The sequence below is a fragment of the Helicoverpa armigera genome, chromosome 17, assembly GCF_030705265.1.
Source record: "Helicoverpa armigera isolate CAAS_96S chromosome 17, ASM3070526v1, whole genome shotgun sequence".
Classification (NCBI taxonomy): domain Eukaryota; kingdom Metazoa; phylum Arthropoda; class Insecta; order Lepidoptera; family Noctuidae; genus Helicoverpa; species Helicoverpa armigera.
In genome coordinates, this window is record NC_087136.1 from 7,651,283 (window position 1) to 7,678,229 (window position 26,947).

The following is a 26,947-nucleotide window of genomic DNA, read 5'->3' on the forward strand; positions in this document are numbered from 1 at the left end:
TCTGTGGCCGGGAACTGCTCCCGTAAAAGTCAAGTGTTTCATGGATCGTTACCTATTTGAAATTCCTACTTAGATTAACTTCCGTCAGACGACGTTTTCGAATTCTGAGAGTTAAAAACTTGGCCTGTATTCTGTGGGTTGTTACTTAAATATTTCGTGTTCTAGATAACTTTATGTTATGTGTGTGTGTATTCTGTTATTCTATATATCTATGTAATTCCAAAATTAAATAAGGTAGAATGAGAAAGGAAAAACTGTTTAAATTTTCCAAACTTTTTATTACATACTTATTATCGTTTGGCAAAAAGGAAGTATATATGTTTTATTTACATAGTACAATCTTAATATTATAGTGTTTTTAATACTTTTTGGTACTTATACAATTTAAGGTATTCTAATATTTCACATTACACGTAGACTTGATTGAGAAACACCAAGAAAATGTACAGTAATAACATTGAAATTATAATTTGTCATATTTTAGCACCAAAATATTAGGAGATATGATCAAACGACTATTTTACAATAGTTACGGGATTTATTGCAACGAGGTATAAAAGAAAAAGTATTTATTATAATAAAAGATAAATAAAAACAAAAGACGAAGCCGATTCTTTACGTAAATTAACATGATACATAACTCGTTGCGATAATTTCATTTGTGCCAAAAGACCAAAACATAATTTAGACGGAAACGTTCTATACTTTCACAACTATACATCATTTAAAATTGTAAGTACTTAATCATACATTCGTTACTAAATACATCAGCCAAAACTTTGTACATTACACTATTATTTATTTACATTTTTATTGCACGATTTATTAATATTGGAATGTTGAATTACAATTAAATACTATCTATGCTATAACACATGGAAAAATCTAAGCGAACTACGTCAATATTTACATTGCAAAAAGTTTCGAAACAAACGACTGAGCCGCTTTTGTACATACCACACCGTATCCTACTGAGAATAAAAAGGTACTGGTACTAACTTTACAACACTATTTGGTGAAACTAAATTAAATCACAAATGCACTGGAGATTCTACTATACAGTCAATTCTATTCAGGTCACGAGGGGTTCGCGTGGATTCTACCATTCTGTCTGCGAGACATATGAGACTCGTAATGCATATTCCTCTTAGTTCTAGAGAAGAATGCAGCATTGCAACCGCTGACCGAACACCGGTGCAACGACTGTACATGCACGCTTTCACAATGATGCTTCAAACTTGTCAGATCTTTAAAGTTGTCTTTGCAACCCCGACATGGATAGCTCCCATCTTTATTCGGTCGTGGTGCCTCGTCTTCAACACAATAGTTAAGTTTTCTCGAATGCGGTGGGGAATAATTTGGTTGACAGCCGAAAGCGTTTAGACTTGGAGGTAGGAACCCTAATGGGATCGGAGGGAAGTTTGGGAGCATACCAAATGGTGTAAAGAGGAACGAATGCTGTGCAAACATGTCCCTGTTACTAAGATAAGATTCTGGTAGTTGCAGATGGGGATACGGAGTTGGAAAAGGCAGCTGTTGACTCAAATGGTTCTTCAATTTATCAGATTCTTTCGCTCGGTAGTAGATGTGAGATTCAACGTAAGGAACTGCACGCTCTTCCTCATTGTACCTTGAAATTAGTTCCATCTGCTCTCGTATTTTGTCTAAGAAGCGAGAAGACTCTTCAGATATTCTGTATTCTTCAATTTTTCGATGCAAACTCATGTTCGCACTGTGACGGTCTTTGCTTCGTTTCGATGTAAATGCCGCTCTACAACCTTCAACGTTACATTTGTACATAAGCTTTAAATGCGCATTTTGGTAATGCGTCTTTAGTACGTAGATGTTTTGGAAAATCTTTCCGCACACTGTACATTTACGGGGATTCTCATGATCCATAGGAACATCAGTAGTGCTTACGAAAAATCCATTGTCAAAGTGGCCAAAGATTTGACCTTGACTGTCTTCGGCGTTATAGTCGAAACTGGACACTGAAGAAGAGGGTGATCTATCGGAATAGTCTATCGAATCATTCATTGACAAATTGTATGGGCCTAATGAATGAGTATCGTGTTTCTTAGGAACTGTTGGAAAATCGCCTTTAGAAAGACTTTCAAGGCGTTTCAGTGCGTTCTCTGACGAAAATTGTTCTTCGCTGGGTCGATTGTCAGCAGGCTTGTAAACTTCTTGTTTATCGATTGGTTCTTCCTTCACCCTCAGGTCTTGGATGTTGTAGCTCATATCGGTAGGTTCGTCTTTGATAGTTGGTGTTTCTGGTTTGGCTTCGCTATTTTTAGTATCTTCTTCATGAGAAACATTGATGCTCTCACCGTTTGGTTCACTTTCCTCAGTTTTTACTCGTTTTAAATCTACAGCACTTTCATTTTCCTCAGTATCCGGATGGTCACGTTTCTGATTTGACGTACCATTTTCAGAAATGTAGTGATTATGTAATCGAGTAGGATTAAGGTTTTTGCGTTTTCTTTTCATTACTTCAGGACTAGCGGTCTCGTCTTTTCTATTGTCTGTTACTTCATTGTTATCACTCACACTTCTTTGATCATAATCTGTTTCTGAGTCATCTATGGAACCTATGGACTTATTCAATGTAGAATAATAGTCACTGGTGTCAATGTGTTCACCGTCTTCATCGTCGTCATCACCAGCAACAACTACAATACCGTCATCTTCATCAGACTCGCCTTGGCCATCTTGGTCTTTGTTCTCTACAGAATCCGACTCACGACGCATTGGCTGCGTGTGATCAAAGGATGGCGAGAAGTTCATGTTCATGCTGTTTTTGTAGTCTAGAGGTATATTTGACGGGAACTGGCCCATATTATGTGGTGGGTTCAAAAGAGGATATGAACCAAATGGGTGCATAGGATTGATCACTGGAGGAATGTTCAACCCTGCCCTGTGAGGTGAAATAAGTACAGGGTGAACTTGCGCTGTTCTTCCGTCGTGAGGCGATATTTTCCTTCGAAGATGCGGTGAATGTAATTTGGGGTTAGGGTTTGCACTGTGACGGTTTCTAGATCTTCTCGAACTGAACATCATGCTGCAGCCTTCAACGGTACATTTATGCATTTCACGAAGGTGGACTGCAGAAAAATGTATTTTCAATGCTCCTTTGTCACAAAATGTTTTTAGGCACACATTGCACTGAACTCGCTTCTTACCCGTCGCTGGATTAATAAAGTGCGTTCCAAGATTTAGCGGCATTTGGGCCGCACCCCATTGTCTTTTCGGTGGGCTAATGCATTTTCCTAGCATCATGTTTCTAGAATTTTGTGCGACTTCTGCGTACGAGTCTTTGCTTAAATTAAGAACATTGTCATCTTCTGGTTTGAGTTCATCTGATCTTCCTTTACCATTGCTATGTATTTTATTTTCTGATGGTTCTGTAGGTTTCGCTGACATTTGAGGTAATAGAGCTTGAAGTGAAGCTAAACCCATTGGGTTTTGACTTAACGCAGCTACCATCGCTGCTTGGTGATTAAATGTTGAGGGCATTGTCATTGGTGGAATTGGCAAATTTGTGGGTAATGGGAAATTAAAGAATTGACTTCTCATTAGGTCCATTGTAGCCTTTTCAGCTGAGCCTAAATCGTAGGGTTTTCTGCTCTCTTCTTTGTCATTGTTCTCATGTGGTTTTTGTTTTCGAAAATCGAAGGGTTGCATATTCTGCAAGTGACTTAAGGGTGATGAGTTAATTGGACTAGTGGTTGAGAGAGGACTGGATGAGGTAGATAGGCGAATGCTGTGATTGGGAGACGCTTCGGCTGACGACACTCTATGAGAGGGCGACTGAGGTACTGGGGTCGACCTATTATGACTGGGCGACATTGCTTCTTTCTTTACTTCTGTAGTGGCTTCTTTGGGGCTGCTTCTGGTTTCCCTATCTTGGATACTTTTAAGATAATCGTAATGTTGTTTCGCTTCCATCATATGTTGGAAGTATTTTAGAGATTCATCGTTGCGGACATCTCTGCCTGAATGTTCCATTAGCCTTCTGAACTCAGCTTCCAGCTTTGATTGTTCGAAGGCCCTGGTGTCGAGGTACTCTGGCCTTTTGTCATGCTTCTCGTAATTAGCTCCCGGTGGTGACGGAAGACCATTCTTCTTGTAGATGGGAAGAAGAGAGGTCTTGTGGAGGGCTCTCGCTTCTTGGAGCTTGAGGATCTGTTGGAGTGCCATGTTGTGCTCCGGTCCCCGACCACTCCATCTTTCGGCGTTACTTGATTGCGATTCCTGAAACAAGAAAATAAATACTGTTATTTTTGTGAATCACATGGAACTGTATCGTTTAATGTAAACGATGGCGGTCGGTTATGAAGTTAATCATCGTTTGGTATTTCAACTTAACATTTTTTTGCGACCTCATGATTAGTTTTCCTTCTATAATTGAATATGCAAAATCGCAAATCATCAGTTATAACAATTCCGGTAGGTATCCGAAGTTTTGAAAGCGTTTACCGTCTATAAACGAAATAACATATCATGAGTCGACTTACAAAACAGTCCATTTAATAAAATTATGAATGAGCGCGGCTAATTCTAAAAGATTATCGAGTCTAGAGCAAGCCTTAAACACTGGTTGTTCAAATCCCTCTTCAAAATAACTATCAGGCCGACACAAAACCACACCTTGCGTTTTCAAAGGCTAATATCAAATTAATTCTCAGAAGTTGGAGCAATTGGGTAAAATTGTGTAAAATGACGGTTTCGAGCCGACTTGAGAATAGAAAAGTGGTTCTGTGTCGCGTGTTTGAAACGATTTAATCCGAAAACTAAATTACTATTCATTTGGTAAGCATTCGGGCCGCCTCGCGATGTCAAAGTTAAGTTTTCGAGTTAATTCAACCACTCCATTGAACCTTTGAACAGGTTCCTATAAAAACTTGTACGTAATTATTATTGTGATGTCGTGAGAAATATACGAAATTGTTCCGTAGCAAAACGCTTCGAACAATTGAATCTAAAATAACGTGATTTATTACTATCTTGTAACTAATCTTGAAGTGCTAAAACATTGACAAATGAGTTGTATTATGCTAAACAATTTATTCCAATAACGTTAATGTTTATCAATAACAGGCACATTTAATCTACTTAGTAACCAATTTAAATGCTTTAAAAACATAAAGGACTACAAACAATTTATAAATAAAAACCACATCAAAAACGTCACTTAAATATCTATAAAAAACCACATCTCATTTAAAAATTCGTTTAAAACCATAATCGCTGGCAACACCCAGCATTCACTTATAATGAACTTGATTGTCGCTTTTTAAAACAGTTTGTCACTCGATTACGGCGTGTAACCGATGGGGTTGCCATATCATTATCCGTTTCCCCGGAATTATATTGTCGTTTGTACCCGGCGCGTCGGGGGCAATTTCGTAAAAGCACACCAATTACAATTATTCCTTTTTCTATTGCCCCAAAACGGATAAACGTTGTTTTAATAAAGTGTCTTTTAGAAAAATATACGTCTGAGACTTTAAAGTTATGCGGACCACTAATTATATGGAATTTTGAAGTCGTTTCGGGCTTTCTAAGTCGTTTCGTAAAAGTGGGATTGCGTTTGTGTCGTGTTTGTCAGAAGTTTTTTGATATCGTTATTGTAATCGAGGTCTTTAAAGAGTTTAAGAAAATTAGAGTCGTTTTGTGTGATGATATAATAAACGACAGATGTTTAGACGATTTGGAATGTTTGAACTATTATTTTTGTATTAGGTAAGTCATAAAGGATTGCAGTTGATGAATTGAGATTACGGGTATAATGACGAAGATTTCAATGTCAAAAGTATTGCATACAATGTTGTTGAAATTAATTTCAGCGTCTCGTTACGGCGAGTGACCACGAAGCCTGCCGTTAACCTCATCATTATTATTTATCATTATCATTAGCCCAAGGCGTATCATTAAAGAATCACAGCGTAAAACTCATGCGCACGATATTCTTTAATTATTTTTTTCGCTTTACGTCATTTTTCTGCTACGACCGCTACGAATGCGTAGAAATTCTGCTAAGTTAAATCTATTCTAAGATCTGACCTTTTATGTAGCAAAGCCAAAGTAAATCGTAAAATGAGAAAATAACTTAATTTAGTTTTTACAAAGCAAGCCACTCCTCCGACAGAATCGAAAAAAACAAAAACAAAATGGAAGTCTAGACGGTGATTTTTTGCGTTTGCTTTAAGTGTTTTCTTATAAGGCGGTCACAACTGTGGGAACGGAACGAGTAATTGTCAACAGTCCACAAAAAGGTTGCAAGACGCAAAAAATCATTCAAAGTCGCGATGTTAACCCGAGGTGGTTGACCTGCAATCTTAAGCGTACACCCGAAATTACTCTTATTACTTCTTAAAACGGACTATTTTCCGACGCTGTGAGTGAAAAACATAAATTTGCACACATATCTGACCCACGCCTACCGGCAGAGCAACGGACAAGCGGACATATTTCATGGGATTTTTTTTGAATGTAACATAACAAAGTGTATCTTATTACCTTGATATATGGTCTTATTTCAGTTGGTCGGGGTGATGTTTTATTTTTTTTAATGTGTACGTTCGCGATCGTTTTTCGTTGGCGCTCTGTCACAAAATACATAGGTACAGAAGTCAATCTACATATAAAGCGCGTTCGAGTCACGCAGACATAGGTGTCTATGTGTGCGTGTTCACAGACGCGCTGTCTCAAAACAACTCAAAACAGTGCGAGCGGGGCTGCCGTTTTCTTGAGATACGCGCGTCACACACAAGGTAGATAAATGTGCACGCGTTTTGATACCTACCTAACTGTAATTTGACTGTAATATTTTTAATTTTAATAACAAAAGAAAAAGTAATAATGGAGTAACAAAAAAAGTCGTATTATATGTAATTGTTCAGTGGACGGTTGTTTTAATACAACAATAAACAGTGAACTGTCGTTTTTTAGCCTGCCGTATTACCTATAGTATGGACCTACTTATTTTCTCATATTTCGATGGTTCTTTTAATAAACGCAGTAGGTAGGTACAGTTAGGTGGGTAGGTAAGCGCCCTGGCGGCCTCTGGCCCAATGCCGTAATAAGTTTTGCTAGTGTCGGCCCAGGCGAACCACCCAACCTACCCTCAAAGATTATTACTAAGTAGTAGGAGTTGATAATTCATGGCGAGAGTATGTTGTAAGGTAGACGAAATAAAACTCGCAAATCAAGGTTTCTGTAGGTAGAAGCAAGCTTAGATCAGGGACTGTACCAACCCATTACATACAAAAATATTTTTTTCGCAAGTAAAGAGTAATAAGTAAGTACCTATAAGTATATGTATGAATAACAAAATTATAAATTGCGGTTTCTGAAAAAGTTCGGTATCTCGTTCAAACGAATTTCCGTTGAAAGTGTTTATTAACCTCATGTATGCCACATTAAATTTTTTATTATTATTGGTTTATATTTCATTTTTCCTGTTTTATTCTCAACAATAAATCAAATAATTAGATACGAGTACCACTACCACGTTAGTTTTATGCGCATAAAAATTTGACGACCCTAGCGCGACCGCCGAGTTTAGGCATGAAAAGTGAAGTACATACATGAGATTGACTTCTGTACCTAAGTATTTTGTGGCTCTGTCGTGACATGCCATATTGTTCAGGGCATGATACATGAAGTAAGTAAACAGGTTTGTGTACAGTGAAGCGCAAAACGCATTGCCATTTTGCTTAATGACCGCTTAAGCACGCACCTGAGTTGCACCGCCCCGCTGTTTTCTTGTGGGAAATATTCAGTTCTATACGGCTAATTTAAATTTGAACCATATACTTCCGTAAATGTTGAGTTATGAACTGTCTTATGCTTATGCTGCATATTATTTCTAATCATCGTCTAGACTAGAGCTTTAGCAATAGTTAATCCAATTACATCCAAAGTCAAGTAAAACTAGCTTGTGAAACGCGTAGGCCTATACCTAATACTGTTTTGAGATACTACTTAGTCATCGCTCCTTATTTACCAAATTAAAAACAATATTAACGTTCTAAAATTCAAATATTATAAATTGTATTACTTTCCACGTTTAACAGAAACTAAATATTTTTACAAGCCGGACTCTACAGCTTGCATAGTAAAAATTATAGAAAACGAACCGCCTCTGTGCCCAGCAGTACCTTCATACTTCGAATTTACCTTACTAACTAATAATTATGCACACATAGGTACGCAAGTAGGTGAAGTCTCTTGCCTAGCAATTTCTCAGTAGTTGGCCCAACACGCCAATTATTGGCTCCAACTTTACGGCCATTGTCCAATATTATGTACTTACACACTTATGCACGAAACATCTGTTTGGGTTCCATTTTTTGATACATAAAGGTAAAATGTATTAAGCCAGTATTTTGCAATTTTTATAGGCTTTTATTTAATGGATCATGGAGGTACTCGTAATTGTAAGAGAATTCTTTGAAGGGGATATTTTCTATAAAGTGTCCATGTTTTGTAATGTATCAATTTTCTTTGTGAAAAACTAAAGGTTACAAATTTTTAGATACATTTTAACCATTGGGTTTGAGCCTTTAGAAACTCTAGAATCAACAAAATAATTACCTATCCGCCTTAGGCAAGATAAATAAAAGAATTAAGGTTTAAAAGAAGTAAGGTATCCCGAAAAAAGCTCTCATCAAAAATTTTAGGGTGTTGCCACTAGCCAAGTAAACACCTGTCCATATAAAACGCAAATACAAAACTAAAGCATTGTAATCACAATAAAATGTATTCCCGTCTATGTCGACATCAAACACAGCGATTGTATCAATATTTGTCGTGCATTCAACAATGGTATGATCCGTGTGTGGGTGGTCTGTTCTTGTATGTCTATTAATTTAATTATCATTATGTTGCAGTGTTCTATGAATCAGTGTTGTAGTGAAAGGTGAGCCTAAGTTTGAAATGAGGTTTGAATTTGGAAGATTTTAGTTTTTTCTTTATTTTCTTAAGCCACTGTTGAGATATCCTTCTCCGTGTGAGAGGAGGCCTGTGCCTAGCAGTGGGATGATAAAAAGGCTGTAACAGTACAACAGTACTGTTGAATATTGTATAAGTTGTCAATTTTCAGCCGTATTTTGTGTAGGTGACTTTGCCACTTAGGATCATATTTCACATGAAGTAGGTATTTTAGGTAGATACTTGGTTACCGAGTATTAACAATAATGATGGCGATGAAAAAGTATTGAAGATTTTACGTGACGAACACTTTAGGACAGCAGAGAAAAAAGTGATGCCTAGCAAATTAATTTAAAATGTTATAGCCCTATACTACATTTTTATTAAAAACTGCAAGCAAGCCGCAAAAAAAGCAACATTAAACAGCATATTACCTACATTTTTCCATCAACCGACATCACGACACGCATTAAACCTTATTCTTACGAACACAAAATACACAGGGACACTATAATCTGTCCTCATATGCTATCAGGTTAACCATTTTGATACAATTTAGATTCTATATAAAATTATTGTGGCGTCTCGCATGGACTTAATACACGTAATAATAGTGTGGACAAGCCCGGTTTATCTTAATCTCGGCTTAAGGCGCCTTGCATCGTTATGGGTATTAAATAATAATTGGATAAGCCACGGGTCAAGTATCGATCGGATTTGGTGCGTCTTAAGGAATTTGACACGAGTAAGGAAAAATGGATTAAATGGTGTGACATGGTTGTTTATGTTGATTTAGGGATTTACGTGTTTGGTTGTAAGTATTTGACCGACATAAAAAAACAATGAAAGTTTTTGCTCTTGACGATTGCGTGTAGCAAGAAGATTTAGATATTAGAGAAAAACGGAAGAGAAGACAAAGAAGCTTATAGGCGACATAGCACGGCTTTGATAAGACTTTGGTGCACTGTAGCTACAAGATTTTTATAATAGGTAAATTACTGAATCTGAACTTACACTTTTAAAGCAAGAAGTAAAGATCATATGTTTTTTTTCATTGAAAATAATAAAGGGGATAACAGATACGAGCAAACTTTACCTTATAATAATCATCCTCCCACCACCGTTTCACAAACTGAGTGAGTTTCGACAAATGATTTTCACTACACCCACTGGTTGCACAAAAGCACTCTTCAAATTCACTAAACATTGTTCCAAAAATCTTAACACATAACCAAAAAACTTAAAAGAAAACACTGGGACTAACGTGGATACGACACAAGTTCTAACGTGGATATGTCGCTAGCATAAGGTGGACATGTCGCTGAACTAACTTCGGCACGATTTGATGTCTAAGCCAAGACTAATCCTGATAATCCCGTGACACAATATTAACACCTTAAGGACGCAGGGTGGGGGTTAAACCACCACCTAACCCTAAACTACCTGGGTAGAAACAAAAGAGGTTTTATGACAAAGCTCAGTACTCATTAGTTCTTGGTACTTTTTTCTATAGAAAACAAATGAATGGGTGGTATAAGTTTATGGTTTTGAATGGGCTGTCGTGTGATTGTACAAGGGTGGTTTAAGTCAGGTGTGCGTTTTTAAGTCATTTACTTACTTAGCACTTTTTTTTCGTAAAAAGATAGTTGTATTAAATAAAAAAAAATTGGATTAGTCTAGCACAAGAACATTATAAAATACGGATCGAAATTTTAATCTACTTTAAAATATTAGTTTAGCATCTCAGTAGATAATACTTTCAATTTTATAATAATATCTTCCTTTGTATGTTTAAATAGAATAGAAATCAACGTAATAATTTAATGATGGGAAATCAAAAGTGTTAAAACATTACCGAAAGAGAAAATCTATGCCAAGAATGCATGATTTTGAATTTATTATTACGATAAATCACATGCTAATTGGCACTTAATTATTATTTTACAGGAAAGGAAAGTTTATTCAATTAATTTAGTAATAAATTACTTTATAAAGTTCACTTTATCTTAAAATTGGCCCTTGCCATATCTACACCTATTTAGAAATGAGTTATGAAAAAAAAACATTCGTATTCATTGTAAAATTTTTCAAGCGGCAAAATATTGTAGTTATATAGTTTCAAAAAGAGAGATCTAAACAAACTCGTAAGATACCCCATCCATTAAAAATTCGGTTGGCTAAAATCATAGAACATATTTTAAAATATTATATTACCACTCCTTACATAGATAGACTTGGTAGGTGCCACAGCAGCATACATACAGTGCCTCCCAACACGTTTGTTACAATTTCTAAGAAAATCTTAACCCAAAACATATTTTAGGACAATACACCCATTAGCAAACATACTCCGCAAAAGGTATATTTTGCAAATATACCAAATAGCCAAAAATGTGCACACTTTTTAAATAATAAACAATAGATTTTTTAGAAAAAAAGACCTCCTTTGAAGTTGACCGTATGTGAGACATATAGATAATAAAAAATAATAAAAAAACAATGGCGGAAGGTACATAGATAATAAAAAAAACAATGACGGAAGGCATCGCGCCCTACATACAATAGATATATTCTACTTACTGATAAGCCGTGTTTTGTCTTTTTTTACGTATTGATGGAGTTTCGGGAACTTTCGTCACTGTTAGGTATTTCCTACCTATTCTTTCTTTGTTGTCTTAAAGTAAATATTGAATGTATAGGTAGATACCTATAGGTTGTCATGGTTCCATGAACTCTTAGAGTAACCCGCACACTGCAACCAGTCAGCCGATAGTTGGCAGCCGATGGTTGGCAAAATTATATTTTTTAAAGAAAATCGTGTAATCAAAGTTTTCAGCTAGTCTGATACTGGATAAATACCTGATCTTTGTAATGTGCGTACTACCTTTTATCACAATTCATCCTCATACTTATTTATAAGTCCAATCAAACTATCCACCGACTAAAAGGTTGTAGTGTGCGCGTAATTTTTAAAGTATTCAACTAGAGACACAGAATTATAAAACTAGCTAAGCTGCTAATAATTTTATAATAACTTCTGCTTAACATAATAGATTAATTATTCACACATCACAAGCCAATAAATTAGCAGCCTCAAACCTAGAATTTCAATAAACTAATAATTGGGTTCTACATAGAAGAGCAAATAATAGCTTTGGTTGAAGACCTGAGGCTATTTATATAGGTCTATAAAATTGGTTGGGCAATACAGTAATCCTAAGAAGTTGATTTATTAGCCACATATGCCTTTGACGGTGCCAATAGACGTCTTGTTGACATACATTTGCCTGAAAATTATGGCGTACTGTAAATCTTACGTACACAAGTATTATGGGTCTGTAGTTAACCCTCGATAACTGAAGTAGGTTAGTTTTGAAAATCAAACGTTTTCTGACCAAAAAAGTAACCTGGCAACGAAAATAACACTAATCATTTAAGTTAAGTATAAGCACATTATATTTGTAAATAAGTAAGCAAAGTATTTAAATAAGACAAAAATGACAACATATTTAAATTGTATTCCTTCTATTCTTCTCTGTTTTAAAAGTACAAGGAAGCTTTCAAAACCCTTTCTACCCCTCATAATTTTCAGCGAAAAACCTACCAAACACTGAAACTACGTAGACTATACAAATATAAACCTACATAATTCCGAATCTGATACAAAGGTACAGTCGTAGCCATAATTCAAAACGCTCGACGAAAGCAGGTTTCTATCACTTCACTCATCACTTACCATGTCAAGCAAGGTACGCATCAGATACAGACGCCTGCGGCCCACAACACCAATAATATAATTTTGCACCTAATAATTTTGAAATGCAATTATAATTTCGCGTTGCAATAATAATTCTATAATGTTTCTTGGCATTTATTCGTCCCAGTGTATTTGTGGGCGTTGGTTTGTCATTCCCCTGATTGATTATACGATTGATTTATTGTATTTTGACAGAGACTTTTTTACTTGACTGTACCTTGTTAATTGGTTTTAAAGTTGAGTAGGCAAGATGGATGGGTTCAATCGTTTATTTGAATTTGAAGGCTTTATTTTTTTCTTTGTAAAAAATGATGCGGCTTCTTAACTGGTGGAAAAAAACATTTTGATGCTAATTTCGGTTAAATGTCAAAAATGTTTTTATTTTAGTGACAACTAATTTGTTATGATTTTTTTACCTACCCTCTCGAATCTCAGTTTTTTTGAAAATATCGCTTTTATCAAAAGCTTCATCGAATTATTCTTCTAAGTATTGATGAATTATAAATAAACTATCTCTCGTGTAGAATAAATATTCTAGATAAAACTTAAGATTCAGAATATTTAATAGAAACTGAACCTGATTAACTCCAACTTGAACTTAAGTCTTAAAGTTAAAATGAAATTCGTAATTGCTAATCCTTTATAGGCATCTAACAAGAATAATAATTATTGACGAAGTAAAGTGAATAGAAATTCGATTACTAACAGATATTTAGATTAATTAACTTTAATTGTAATTAAAAGTACTTAAGAATTTCTTGTTTATGTACGTTTTATGGTTATGCTGACGCCTTCTTGGATTATCATGAGGATTTTTACCGTTCATATGTGCAAGTGGGAGTGAAATCCTGGTATTTGTTTTTATTGCATCATAGATACCTTTTTGAAAACGTAATGAATTGGACTGTTAACCAAGGTGTTTATTATGACGATGATAATGAGAATTTTTACTAAATTATAATTATTGTAAGTATGATCTTACAGTTAGATAGTTTTGTGTAGGTTTTTGTAATAGGTACCTACATCCAGAATACGAGGAGACATCACAATTTTTAACTTAATATAAAATTGATTTCTTGTAATTCAGCTTATTAATGACATGAAATATATTTTAGTGCGCACAACTTCCAACAGTTGCTAATACATAAAAATATTTCTGTTACAGATTGTACTCCATGAACTAAGCTTAAAATAGTAGGTAAGTATTGTATCGACACTTATATTCCAATTCGTTATTTCTAAAACTTAGTTTCTAGTAATTCTAACAGAGGCTCAGGTAATTACTACAGATTTCGAAACTACCAAACAAGCTACCACCAAAATGATATTTAATTACTAGGTGTAACTCACAACAGTATATTCGTCATATTGATATGATCGGCTTGTATGATGGGAATAGGGTTGCCAAATATTATAAAAGCTACTTGGGTATAAGCTCTTCCTAGCGGTTTTACATGCATTTCAAGATGAAAATTAGCGACTAGGTTAGTATATTACTCTAAGTAAAGATTCATGAATGTTTCGTTCAGTATTTTTTGGGTGAAAGAGTAACAAATATCCATACATAAATATTAAAGCTTTTCTATATCAGACCTACGTGATATTCTGTTTTAAACAATAAGTACTTTAAAAATATATAAATTAAGTCCATTTCAAAGAATGTTTATTGTACTTTTTTAATAACTCATTTTTTTTTCTTTTTTTATGGTAGGTTTAGTTCTGTGCTGCCATCTATCGGCAATTTTTGTATGTTTTATTGATACAGGCAACCCTAAATAGGAGTTACCTTTGCACTTCGTCATTGCAGCTGCAACACTGCTCACCCACTTTGTTATTTATGTTTGAAGTTCCTAATTATAGTGTTTGCTGAGTACTTGTACGTTAGACAATTAATTGTTTACCTAATGTTGCGAAATTGTGTGCGGTAAATTGTTTTGTTTGTATGTAGGATCCTTTTACGGTCAAATGTGTCTTCTAAAATATGGTTTTTATGTTTTAATATAGGTCTGTGACTTCCTATGTGACGATTAGTTTTCTTCACAAATGGTTAATAATTTTTAATTAACCAGTTTTAAGTGTGAGTGAATTATATTATTCGCCCAAGACTGACCACTGATTTTCCTCTCTAACGTACGTACCTACATATTTTGTTTATGTTTTCTGAAATTGTGATCATTCATATTAATATGACAGATTTTTATGCTACCTAAAATGATAGGCCTGTATTGTAAAATTCCTCAAAAACAACAATCCCATAGCTCACCTAATTTCTGTTGACAAAAATCATAATAAAACAATACCCACGCTTAAAAAAACAAGTCAACCGAATCGTTCACAAAGATTTACATATTTTACACGCTATAAAGACGAAATCCGCAATTATAAGCACTATTAAAAGATAAGTTTTCATCGTGACCTCATAAATTAATAAAATAATTGCCTAAAAGGTGTGAATTTTCGATCAATTTTATAAATGGATGTGTTAAGGCCTTTTGTAGAAATTATTTAATTTATATTAATTGTAGACTTTTGAAAAAGTCACGCCTTTTAGCGAAAGTTGGACAGTTTTTTTCCACGATTCTTCATTTTTTATTATGCTGGCAATATTCGTCGTCCTCCGAGCCTTTTTCCCAAACTATGTTGGGGTCGGCTTCCAGTCTAACCGGATTCAGCTGAGTACCAGTGCTTTACAAGAAGCGACTGCCTATCTGACCTCCTCAACCCAGTTACCCCGGCAACCCGATACCCCTTGGTTAGACTGGTGTCAGACTTACTGGCTTCTGACTACCCGTAACGACTGCCAAGGATGTTCAATGACAGCCGGGACCTACAGTTTAACGTGCCATCCGAAACACAGTCTTTGGTGTCTAATATACTTAGAAAGTACATACAAACTTTGAAAAGTTGCATTGGTACTTGCCTGACCTGGAATCGAACCCGCGCCCTCATACTCGAGAGGTTGGTTCTTTGCCCACTAGGCCACCACGACTTTTTTCTGACCATTATGCTGGCAATATTATTGTTAAAAAAAATATTAATTACTTTGTATTCGCACCAAAAGACAATTTTTTATTTATTTTTTGTTATTTTAATACTCAAGCCTAAAAAATAGAATTCATGACTTTTAAGAAATCAAAATAGGTGTCAATACCTATCTGAAAACTAGTATCTACATGTCTTAAATCGGGCAGTTTTACACCAATATTTTTATCTTTAAAAAATTAATTCATTAATGATTAAAATATAGGTCAAAAAAGTTCAGTTGCCACAATACAAAACAAAAGGTAGCCAAAGAAAAACGAAGTGTTACCAAACTCGAATAGAATCTAATCGGGATTCAAATCGATGATCGTATCGATTAGCCGGCTGCGTGGGCGCACCTCTATTGTTAGAACTTAAGTTCGTTAGGGTCCGTGTTGCTATTATGTAGTTTATATTAAGATTTATGTTGTTGCGAAAGTGATGTATCTGAGGACCTATATGGTTGTGGTGGTTTAAAGGGCTATGGTAGGTACATGAAAATATAAATTAAATTAGGTACTCACGGAATCAGAACTTTTTAGCGAAACTAAAACGTGAAGGAGAAAACCTAGTATAGGTACAGTAAGTAACATAGTCCATTAGCACAATCGACTTGAAGGAATCCCAGCTTTTTAATTATTTCATGTATATGATTTATTTTCAAATGTTGCCCACAATAAACGCTTAGGTATTTGGTAAACATTTTTAATTTAACGATTTAATTTACCTAAATCAATTTTAATAAGCACACATATCTATATCTTTATGAATATAGTTTACTACATGTCCAAAATATTGTGAACTCCCACACAGTACAAAATAGCTGTAACTGCTCGTTATATTCGCACAAACGAGTAATTAATCAATTTGTAACACAATTTGACTAGTTCTATTAATTAAGAAGAAACAGATTTTACAAGCTATAATAATAGCAATCAAAAATTATTAATAAAAGGCGCTTCCTTATAAAGGGCGCCTTTTTTGTAACAATTATATTCAAGGTCATTTTAAAAGTGTTTATCATGACTGTACTTTGATTTGGAGAGGTACCTATAGGTATACTGCAAAACTGAAAAACGGTAAATTTTCAGGAGGCCGTGAAAATGCAGATGTGTAATTTTTGAAGTGTAATTATTTATTGATCTATCAATTTTGAACCAAAAATAGTCTCAAGTCTATAATCCTAATGGCTTGCTATGGGACTTTAAAACAACAAGCATCGAGACATTTTCAAGTGAATGAAACTAAAATCAATAAAATCAAATTGTAACACAAACTAAGCTTATAATCACATCTTCTCACGATTCCTAGTATTTATTAGTTCATAGTTTCTGTTACAGACGTCCTTGAACCATTGACCTTGACCTTCATCGATTTTCCGTTTGACCTTGTAATGGATATTTTCTAGTCAATAGTGTGAAAGTTTTGAGTACATTTTGACGAATTGGCAGATTAAAAGTGTTATTGTTAATTGTACCAAACTACTGAACATGGTACGAATGTACCACGTAGATGCCAGACTACCAGGATTTTAATTTACTTTAGTCACAAGGAGAAGGTTCTATTTACCCTCTATTTCGTCCCCATTCGTGAAAGAAGAAAATATTTCGGTGTCCTCAGCGCAGCTTGTAAAGTTGTAAACATTCAGTCCCATTTATTGTTAATAGATGGCGTTACTATGTTCATTTAGCAGTAACTTGGTGAATAATCCGTTTGGGATAATTATTATTACACTACGACCGTATAAACTAAACAGCCTTATTGCCTATTTATTATAACGAATCACTTACGGATTGGCTTGTTTTCTGTCACCTATAGGTACAGCTATTTTATATTCTATAACCAAAGCACACAGCTTCACTACCTATTCAAAGTCCCACAAAACTGTCAATATTTCTTCCTCAAATTCAGCGAATTCTATAGTAAATAATATTCACATTATTTACCTACCTCTGGCTTCAAATCCACGCTGTCAGTTTATATGTTTGACAGGTTGCATTCATAGCAACATTATCTATGTTCGACATGACAAGAGACATTGCCTTGCCACTCTCAGGTATGGCGTTTTGAAAATTAATATTAGAATGTACTAAAGGCTTGATAATTTTGAAAGCCTGTATTGTGTGTGCTGGTATTTTTGATTGATTACGCATTTTGTTAAATTTGATTATTAATGCATTAAGAATTTTAATAGGCAATGGCAGATTTAGATGCATTATTGTTGGATCTAAAAACTTTTAAAAGGTTTTCTACTTTATATTTATTGTCATTTGATCCTTTCGTAAATTTATCAGTAATCTGTAGACTTAAATAAGTAGATATAGACATGGAAATATAGAACTTTTTTGAGGCAATTACCTACCTTTGGTCAGACCAAAACACACTATGCAATTCCAACCGCTTTAACACAAAATTACAACTCCAAATTCACGCAAATTTTTATATTTCCTTATTTAGATAAAACCCGTCTTTACCCAGCCCATCCTTAATCCACTCTCCTAACAAACCATGGGACGTTCTCCGGGAAACTCAATCAGTATAATGGCAAGCCGCGCAAACTATGCATTTTGTTGATCACCCGCGATTTATTTCAATAATCCACCTTGCGGTAATGGTCGACAACGGCCGGGAATATTATATTATACTACATTACTACAGGTTTGGTATCGCTCGAAGAAAAATCAATCTCTTACTTCGTAACAAATTATATGGATTTCGCGGGAAGTCAATCTTTGTATGGATTAACACTGTTAGTAATACTGTCAAGGAACGTATAAAATCACAGAGCTTCAAGAATTATATTGTGTAAAAAAGAAGAATAGTGTAGGTACTTATTAGAAAAATTGAAAAAAGTATGGCACAATTAATTTTGGGATTTTAGAAACATTAGGGCAATGTAGGGCTGCCATCTCGAATTTCGCATAACCCGGACAAAAATTCAAAAAACCCGGACATTTGGCGTAAACTGCATATTTTCCCGGTCGAAGCCGAAAAAAAATTAAACCAAAACAAGACCTAATTTTTGATCCATTTACTATTCCCATATACGTAAATTCCTAACATTAAAAGTGTCCGGGTTTTAACCGGACACTGCTTGAAACCCCGCCCGGACGGCCCCCGGACGGGCTCCAAACGAGGACAAATCCGGGGAAACCCGGATGGATGGCAGCACTAGGGCAATCAAAATAGCCCTTCTTGGGGCCCTCTCGCCCCTAGATACAGTGGATTAAAGGAGATAGAACCACTTAATTATGACCCCCAAAATAAGCGTCTACCATTGACCCCAAGAACTATTTCGTAAGTTATACTGCTTATGATATTGTACTAACTGTTCTCGACTAATTAATTTCATTACTGAAACAGGACAAGTGGACATATTGAAGCCTCGAAGAGTCCGCTGTCGCTAAGCTGACCTGTACCTGATCCCTGGTCGTGTCAGATTACCATCCCATCGTACTTTAAGAGCGAGGAAATATATCTGTGCATGCCCTTGTGCTCTATAACCTAAGCTAAGCAGATCGATGCTTCTTTGTGGCTGTTCAAAGTTAGATTTGGAGGATATAGGTAATAAGCACCGACGCGACTACGAATAAGTAGTATTGGGTGTAAATTTTTTGCTTTTCCCAAAGTTAAAGATCTTCTGCGAAAAAAGACCTATCTCGCAAACATTTGCACCATCCTTTCCGATCTTATCGTCCAAGATACTTGAACAAAACATCTTATTCGCCCTAACGTTTATTCCAGCCATTCTTCAGCTATCCCCACACAATTTCATAATACTTAGCGTCGGTCGCGACAGCTTCGGGTGTGCTCGGCAAGACTCGGCTGCCCGCGGCGCTCGGCGGCACTGCGAACTAATGGTATCACGCTCGCGGCGCGGGCGCATCCGCCATCTGTACTGGGCTTAGAAGTCTTGGCACTGGGATATTGTGTACCTTTGTAATTTATTATACCTTTTTATATGAAGTTCCTTGGATTTATGAAACGGCATGTTAGTTTCGTGTGTTATTTGGATATCTTTGGGAGTCATTTCGGGTCTTGATGAGGTCGCAAAATCTTACGCCTAGTCCTATTAAATAGTATATTTTCTAATTAGGTACTTTGATAATCGCAAATATCACTTGGCTAGTTTTCTACGTTACTTTTGCATTACGTTCTTATTCAGCGTTGTCTAACAAAATGCGTGCAATTTTTTTAAAATTTTCTTTTTGTCATTTCGATACCAATATTATATTACCCAGTGCACCTATGTAAAGTTAAAAACAAAAATTCTTATAAATAAAAAGCTTATTACAAGCACTTGTCTCCCGTCCACTCGGTCGCCTCCAGCGCTTACTCGGCTGCAGTACGAACTAATGGCGTCACGCTCGCGACTCACGCGCATCCTGACAGCACCGGGTGTGCTGCAGAGGTGAAACCTCTTGGACATACCCCTAATACTTGTAATGTAAGCTTTAAAATATCCATTATTGGATATAATTTTATTAGTTTCTTAGAGTATTGATGTTGATTGAAAATTGAATGCTTTTTGGATGAATATGTTTGTGCACCGCAAACTTTTGGTGCCTATAACTGCAAGCTCAAAGATAAGAATGTAATGCAAAAGATTGCCTCAAGAAGCCTAAAAGATGATGTCTCTGGTCTTGACGAGAACACTAAAAAGGAACAACTGCTAGTGGTAATGATAGATGCTTTTAGAAGATCTTTTATTGAATTTAATATTCCATCTATTTGTGGTTTTGCTCATCCCAAACTGTAGTACGAAAATCCACCTACTCTGACGATTATTTCGAAAAAAAAACGCATGGTAGAAGAGTGACAAGTGTACAATGTTACTGAATCAAGTTTTTTTAAACAAGCGTGGGTGACGCTCGCGGCAAAAGCAAGTGGTGAGGAAAATAATAACTTATAATTTTAAACGTTCAGATTTAATAATATGTTATTAACATAAACTATCAAATATTCATATAACATTTTTTTAAAGTTCTTAAGCTTTTTTATTTAAAACTTTTTGACGGAATAGCCCAAAGGGACAATTATAGGTGACTTATTAAATGTTTAGAAGCTTAACTCGTACCATGGATGTACCTACAAAATTGTCCGGCGGACATTGGTGCTAAACAGAAAAACTGTGGACAACATTTTGATATAATAATATGATACTTGTTTTAGGCATAATGTCGATATATACGTTGTCAACGTTAACGTCACTTTAATATGTCAACGTCATCGTATTTTGATGAGTAAAAAGAATGAGCGAAAGATCCTATGGTCTAACTAAAACAATCTTAAAACTATAGCTTCTCCTTCTTGGTTTAAGGTACCTACTTAAATATCTTGGTACCTAACCATAGATATTCATCCTTAAACGTTAAGATTCTATTGGTACAGAAGAGAAATAATTATAAAAACAAAACAATCTTTAACATGATCTAGATACTTATACTTATGACAGTACATTATAAACATAAAGTTTTATATCAAACCAACATAGAAGAATCTAAATAGAATTGCAAGGTGCATCATGCAAAGCTATACTCGACTGTTAACTTGCATGAAGCGTTTAGTAACATGTAATATTTTGCACGCATTACAAGAGTTTTTATACCTATCATCAGTCGGGTAGGTATATCATCGTTGCGTGTATTATTTAAATGTGGTCTGTTTTTGTTTTTTGTTTATTAATGGCATAAGTGATATAAAATGACGCTTTTAAGATTTCAAGCTTAACTTGTTTTAATATTATTATGCTTCTCTCGGTGTCACCGTTAAGAACTACTTGGCGCACCTGGCTAAAGAACCAATAGCGTTCTTCGGCAAATGTATAAAATTGGGTTAAAAACTACTGAAATAATCATGTTCTACTAAATAAGCAGGTGTTATTATAGACTTTTGCGAAAAATGTTCTTATTTGAGAGGTATCTTTAAAATAGTCTGTAGTTTTTAGAGAAAGATTGCTTCAGTAACAAACAACTAAGTACCTACCTACTATCTAAGAATTTTACAAATGACACAAATAACATGACACAGTAAAAAAATACTTAACGCAATGCTACCCTTGAACGATGAATACATTATCATACGAGTACTTAGGTATGTTAATATGCATAAACTCATAATGCAGTTCTATATTTATACTTATTTGTTATAATAAATTCATACTGGTGTATTACAAGAACTGTACCTATGTAATTTGCAAAACAACACTTAGATAGGTACTCTTCGTAAATTAATTGCTACGTACACATTAACGTGTGTTATAATGTTTTATTTATTCAAAGTAATAAATAATAATATAATTCAAGAATATATTGTAGATACTGACCTAAAAATATTATTTTAATTTGTATGCATAATTATAAATGTTCAACTACTATTAGGATTAAATAGGTATATTTCGCTAATTATTGTAGCTATTCGCGTCCCGAGGAAAATACGTCCCATAGTCCGATAAAATAAGGCTCTAGCTAGACTATCTGTGTCCCCAAAATAGGTATAGAAAAAAGTGTAATATCAGTCTATCTCTGACAACTTCCAAACAATTGTAAAATGCCGAATACTTTTTTAAAGACGAGCTTTAACTGCGTTAAATAATAATACTGAGAAGTTTCAGCTTCTTCAATATTTAATTTAAATAAGAATCTCATAAGATACCATTAACTGTCACATGTGTTTCCGTTGACAAACACGCGTAAGAACAAAAAATCATTTTTCTCATAAACAGTCTCAATCTTGCTGGTTCACAAAATTGGCAAAAAGAAGAAGAAATACTGCTCCATATTAATAAGTAATAAGGTATCATTAAAATAAATAATTAATGTAACTGCGAAAGACTTTTTAGTTTTTCAAAATCAATTCTTAACGAGTCTTTAAAATTTCTTTCTAGCTCCTATTGTTCTTCCAAAATTAATAACAGCCAGCTTCGCAATACTTAATGAATACATTCGTATCTATAATTAAATTATCCATTGCCCACTTTGGACGCCCACGCGTGGGCTTTCAGTAATAAATAATAGCAGCTGATTGATGTTTCACAATCTCTGATACGATGATTATTTATTTACCGTCCGTTGGCGGTATGTTTGCTTTATTTCAAACAAAATCCATAAGCACGGGCTTTTTATAGCACTCGAAATGAAGTGCTTGACGTCAAAATCTTTAGGCGTTGATGCTCCGAGAAATTTGAAGATGAGATGCTCCCAAATCGCTAAAAGTTTTTAGAAATACAAGAGCTTTAAAATTAACTTGGGCGTTGACATTACCGAAAGCTTTTTAAAAACACTCGAGTCGTACCATTATTAGTGTTTTTGTTAGTGCTAAAATATTTCTGGACACCCATAAAAGTCGTGTGAGAACATAAATTTGGCAAACTAACCTGAATCATGAATGCTTCTGATGACTGTCTTCCACACAAACAAACATCAAACGACACTGAGCGTCACTTCACAGTACATTTCACATGTAATCCTTCACGCTATACATGTACTAGGTACGTACAACACACAAATATATTCGTGATTATATCGTGAGGAACATATACAAAGAGCGACGTTAACACGACCGCCTAACAGTCGGTGAGACCGGACACTGGGCTTCAGGCGCCGTAGAGCGGGATGAAAGATATGCGGGGGGACACATGCATGCTGAAGGATGCCAAAGGAGCCGGGCAGATGCGACAGGACTCCGGAGAAAAGAGACGACTACACTGCGTGACATTTGAAAACTGTGTCTTTACAGCACCTATAGCTATGACACGGGAAAATGGTGTCTATTTTCTTGCGCGTAGAATTGAAGATGATTAGAGCAGGCTGGCGCTTAGGGCGTTTCATCCATGGTGTGTAAATGTCCTCTAATGTGTCGCGCAATCCGGAGCGCTAGCTTTAAAACTAAGTTGTGTAGAGACGAGTATCGCGCGCGCGTGCTCTGTCGCTTGGGTCGTCTGGCGGGCAAAGTGTGTGTCGCGTTTTGTCGCTTTCGGAGCGGAGTCGCGGCAGTGCGAGCGGGATGGGAGCATGTAGGCCGTGGGGTGGGAGGAAGACGGGGAGGTGTCACCACGAGCGCTTTTTAGGGACTTAAAGCCGGATGAGCACAAACAGAGGCGTACTGCGGATTTGTAATGTGACGTTTTAGCGCATATGTGGCCTTTTCAGTACGCACTTGTGCTACCGACTCTGAATTGTGTCCTGCGGTTAACTGTTTGTTTCAGGGGAACTGTTTTGTTCACTGAAACTTTGCTTATGAAAATAAACATGGGCTGGTCTTAATATAAATTGCTTAGCAGAATTAACATTATGATCTGATGACGCGTTTGTGGTTCTGTTTTAAGACGGATACTAAAGACGTCAGTCACATACAGATTTTTTATTTAATAGTGGTCTCGTTTTCTCCTTACATGCATTTTATCATACGTCATAAAAACACGAGTTTCTGAACATCGATTTATCAGCGAACAGGCAAAAGGCGCCGGCAGCAAAAAATGCAATCTCATTACTAGAATCTTTCCAAAGCCACTTGTGCGATGACACTTGGACATTGGGTGCAAAAAGTGACTTTTCAAAGCTCATCCAATTTCGGTACAAAGCAGTAGCGCCACTATACAATGGTCAGAATGGCATTCTGACAATGGAATTGTGACATTCTCGGTTTGTCACATTGTAGCCCACAGGGGTTGCATTATCATCGGTTGGGTAACGACTTAAATAACGTATTGTAGTTTATTTTTTCCACTGCGAATGTCACTGGCCACCCACAGTGGAATAGCGTGAAATTGGGTAGAGGATTAACTGCCGGTAACTTTACTGATTGTGATTATAAGATTAGTGTTCTGTTCTTTTGTGGTACCTATGAAAAGAGGTTTTGTTTAAATCAATTATTTTGTTTGTACTAGGTAAGTTGGCAGTTTGAATGGTTACCGAATGATTTATTTTTTTCAGTTGATGCTTAAGCTAAGTAGGTTTTATTAACATACAGTTAGTTTATATTTGTATATTTTTTTGTGTATTTGATATCTTTTTTGACACATTAAACGTAAACAATTTACTATGCAATTGCGTATCAATATTAATTTAAATATTTTAGAACTAAATCTAATTTTATTTGAGACAATGTTGGTTTGAAGTAGGTAAGGTAGCTTTTCATAGCCAATGTGTTTTAACGTTTTATTCTTCTCTTTCTTTTGCTTCTTATTGTTACCTGTATTTTTGCGATAGGTAGCGCTGTGTGTCACGTTTCGTATCTAGAAATTCCAAGTTCTGTGTGTTTATTAAGACTGCGATTTAAATATTTAGGCTGTATATTTTATCGATTCTTTTACATTATCGTAATCAGTTTAATGTTTCATAGCTTTGTAATGCCTATTATCATATACATAGGTACCGTATTATGGCTTTACAAATAGGGTTTTTTTCGGACATTCAGACATTTAAGGGGGAGGCCTATGTTCAGCAGTTAACGTCCTATGGCTGAGATGATGATGATTCAGTGAATGCATATTTTTGAACCTTCAGTAACGTCATATCCACATTATTTGTGCAATTGTTTCAATAATACGGCACTCATTAGGTGCGTCAAACATACCGGTTTCAACACATGTAGGTACGGTCAGGATAAACAAACAAATGAATGCAGTCTTGCATTGCAGTATGTATTGTATATTTAGATTATTGTTTTCTCTTAATGTTTCTATTAATAACTGGATGAGTTTGAATGTCAAGAAGCGAATCAATTTTCACTCTGATAAATATGAAAATGGAGTTTAAATAATATATACATACTTACTGGAGTTTAAATAATAGGTACTTATACACGAAAAACAATTGTTGTTCGCGCTCTTTTCTAGCTTTGTACATGACTTACAATCATTAGGTATTGTATTCTCTATGGGCCTCAGATGCATGACTTAAATAAATAAATAAATTAGGTATGTAATATATCTAAGCAGTGCATTTAAGTCAGATACACAAAGTACCTACCTATGTATATTGCATGGAAGAAAAACGTTTACTATAATTCAATCAACAGCCACAAAATTATATCAAACCAAGATTTTCTTTTAACAATTTTTTCTTCACAGTACTTCCACATAATGTAGTTTTAATAGCTGGCTTAGACAAGTGGCTTACGAAACCCAGGGACGTTATTTATTACAACAATTACTATTGTTTCGGGATTTTGACTGATGCCCGTTAATGGCTGCAGATTATCGCGTGTCATTTGTTTAAATCAGTCTAATGGGAGTTTTATTTACTTAGTTTTTGTTGGTTGTGCCTGTTTTTGGGATTGCATATGCTCTAATTGGTAATTTTTAGGTGGTATAGGTATTTGTTAGCTTTATCTAGGTACCTAAGTATGTTATTTTTGTTTCAGTCCTACTTAGGTATACAAATATACTGTTTTTCGTACCTACGTATAACTGAACTTACTGTATAAATAAACTAGTTTGGTATTTATAATTTTATCTAGGTCTTTGAAACAATGTGTAATTTAAAGTACCTACATCTGTAGATATGTTACATCTACATATTTAATTTCATGACAAAACTCGAAGTACAAATTTTGATGCATGTTTTATAACACATAAAAAAAGCATTTTAATTAAAAACCCAAAAAAATAACACCGACATCTTTATCGCGACATCTGGGTTCAAAAAGCAGCAAATTGGCCCTACGAATTTAGCTCATTCGATATACGGTCAGGACACGCAATAAAATGTATAACAATTCTTTTCTATTCACCCGCACTAAAAAAACTCGTCACCTGTCGTGTCATTTGGTTCCAATAAACGCGCCGCCAAAGAAAAACAAAAAAAAAAGAAAAAAAAAGAAAAAATTGGGATCGCCCAAAAGTGACCGAACTTGTCTTATGACAGTTTGAATTCGGGAGATTGCAATACCAACTTAACAACTGCAGTCGTTACGCCTTTATACCAATCAAAATAAGGGTGATTTTTGCTTGAGTGGCTAAAGTTGCATTTTTTTAAAGGGACAGTTTTTATTTCTTATAATCGTTTTGACTGACGAAAATTTACGATGTGAATTGTAGGCGGCGAAATAAAATTCAGGACCAACTTCATTAGCTATGTTTTTGTTGTTCGCTAAGCTTTTGTTGTTTAATAATAGGATACGTTTGTCCCCCTCGACTTTGATGATGCCTTCCGAATTTGATGGAATTGAAACTTTTGTGTTTTGGAGGCGTTTTGCTATTTTTTTTGGGAGGTGTACCTACCTATCATT

General features: G+C 35.3%; 1 protein-coding gene across 1 annotated transcript; it reads right to left on the reverse strand.

The window, feature by feature from the left end:
* Window positions 1-293: 293 nt before the first annotated feature.
* On the reverse strand, window positions 294-23,492 carry LOC110384290 (zinc finger protein basonuclin-2). Its single transcript, XM_021345519.3, has 2 exons — window positions 23,091-23,492; window positions 294-4,254 (listed from the first exon to the last, which is right to left on the reverse strand). Exons 1-2 carry the CDS (start codon window positions 23,097-23,099, stop codon window positions 1,078-1,080), a joined length of 3,186 nt encoding a protein of 1,061 aa, XP_021201194.3. The 5' UTR covers window positions 23,100-23,492; the 3' UTR covers window positions 294-1,077.
* Window positions 23,493-26,947: the final 3,455 nt, after the last annotated feature.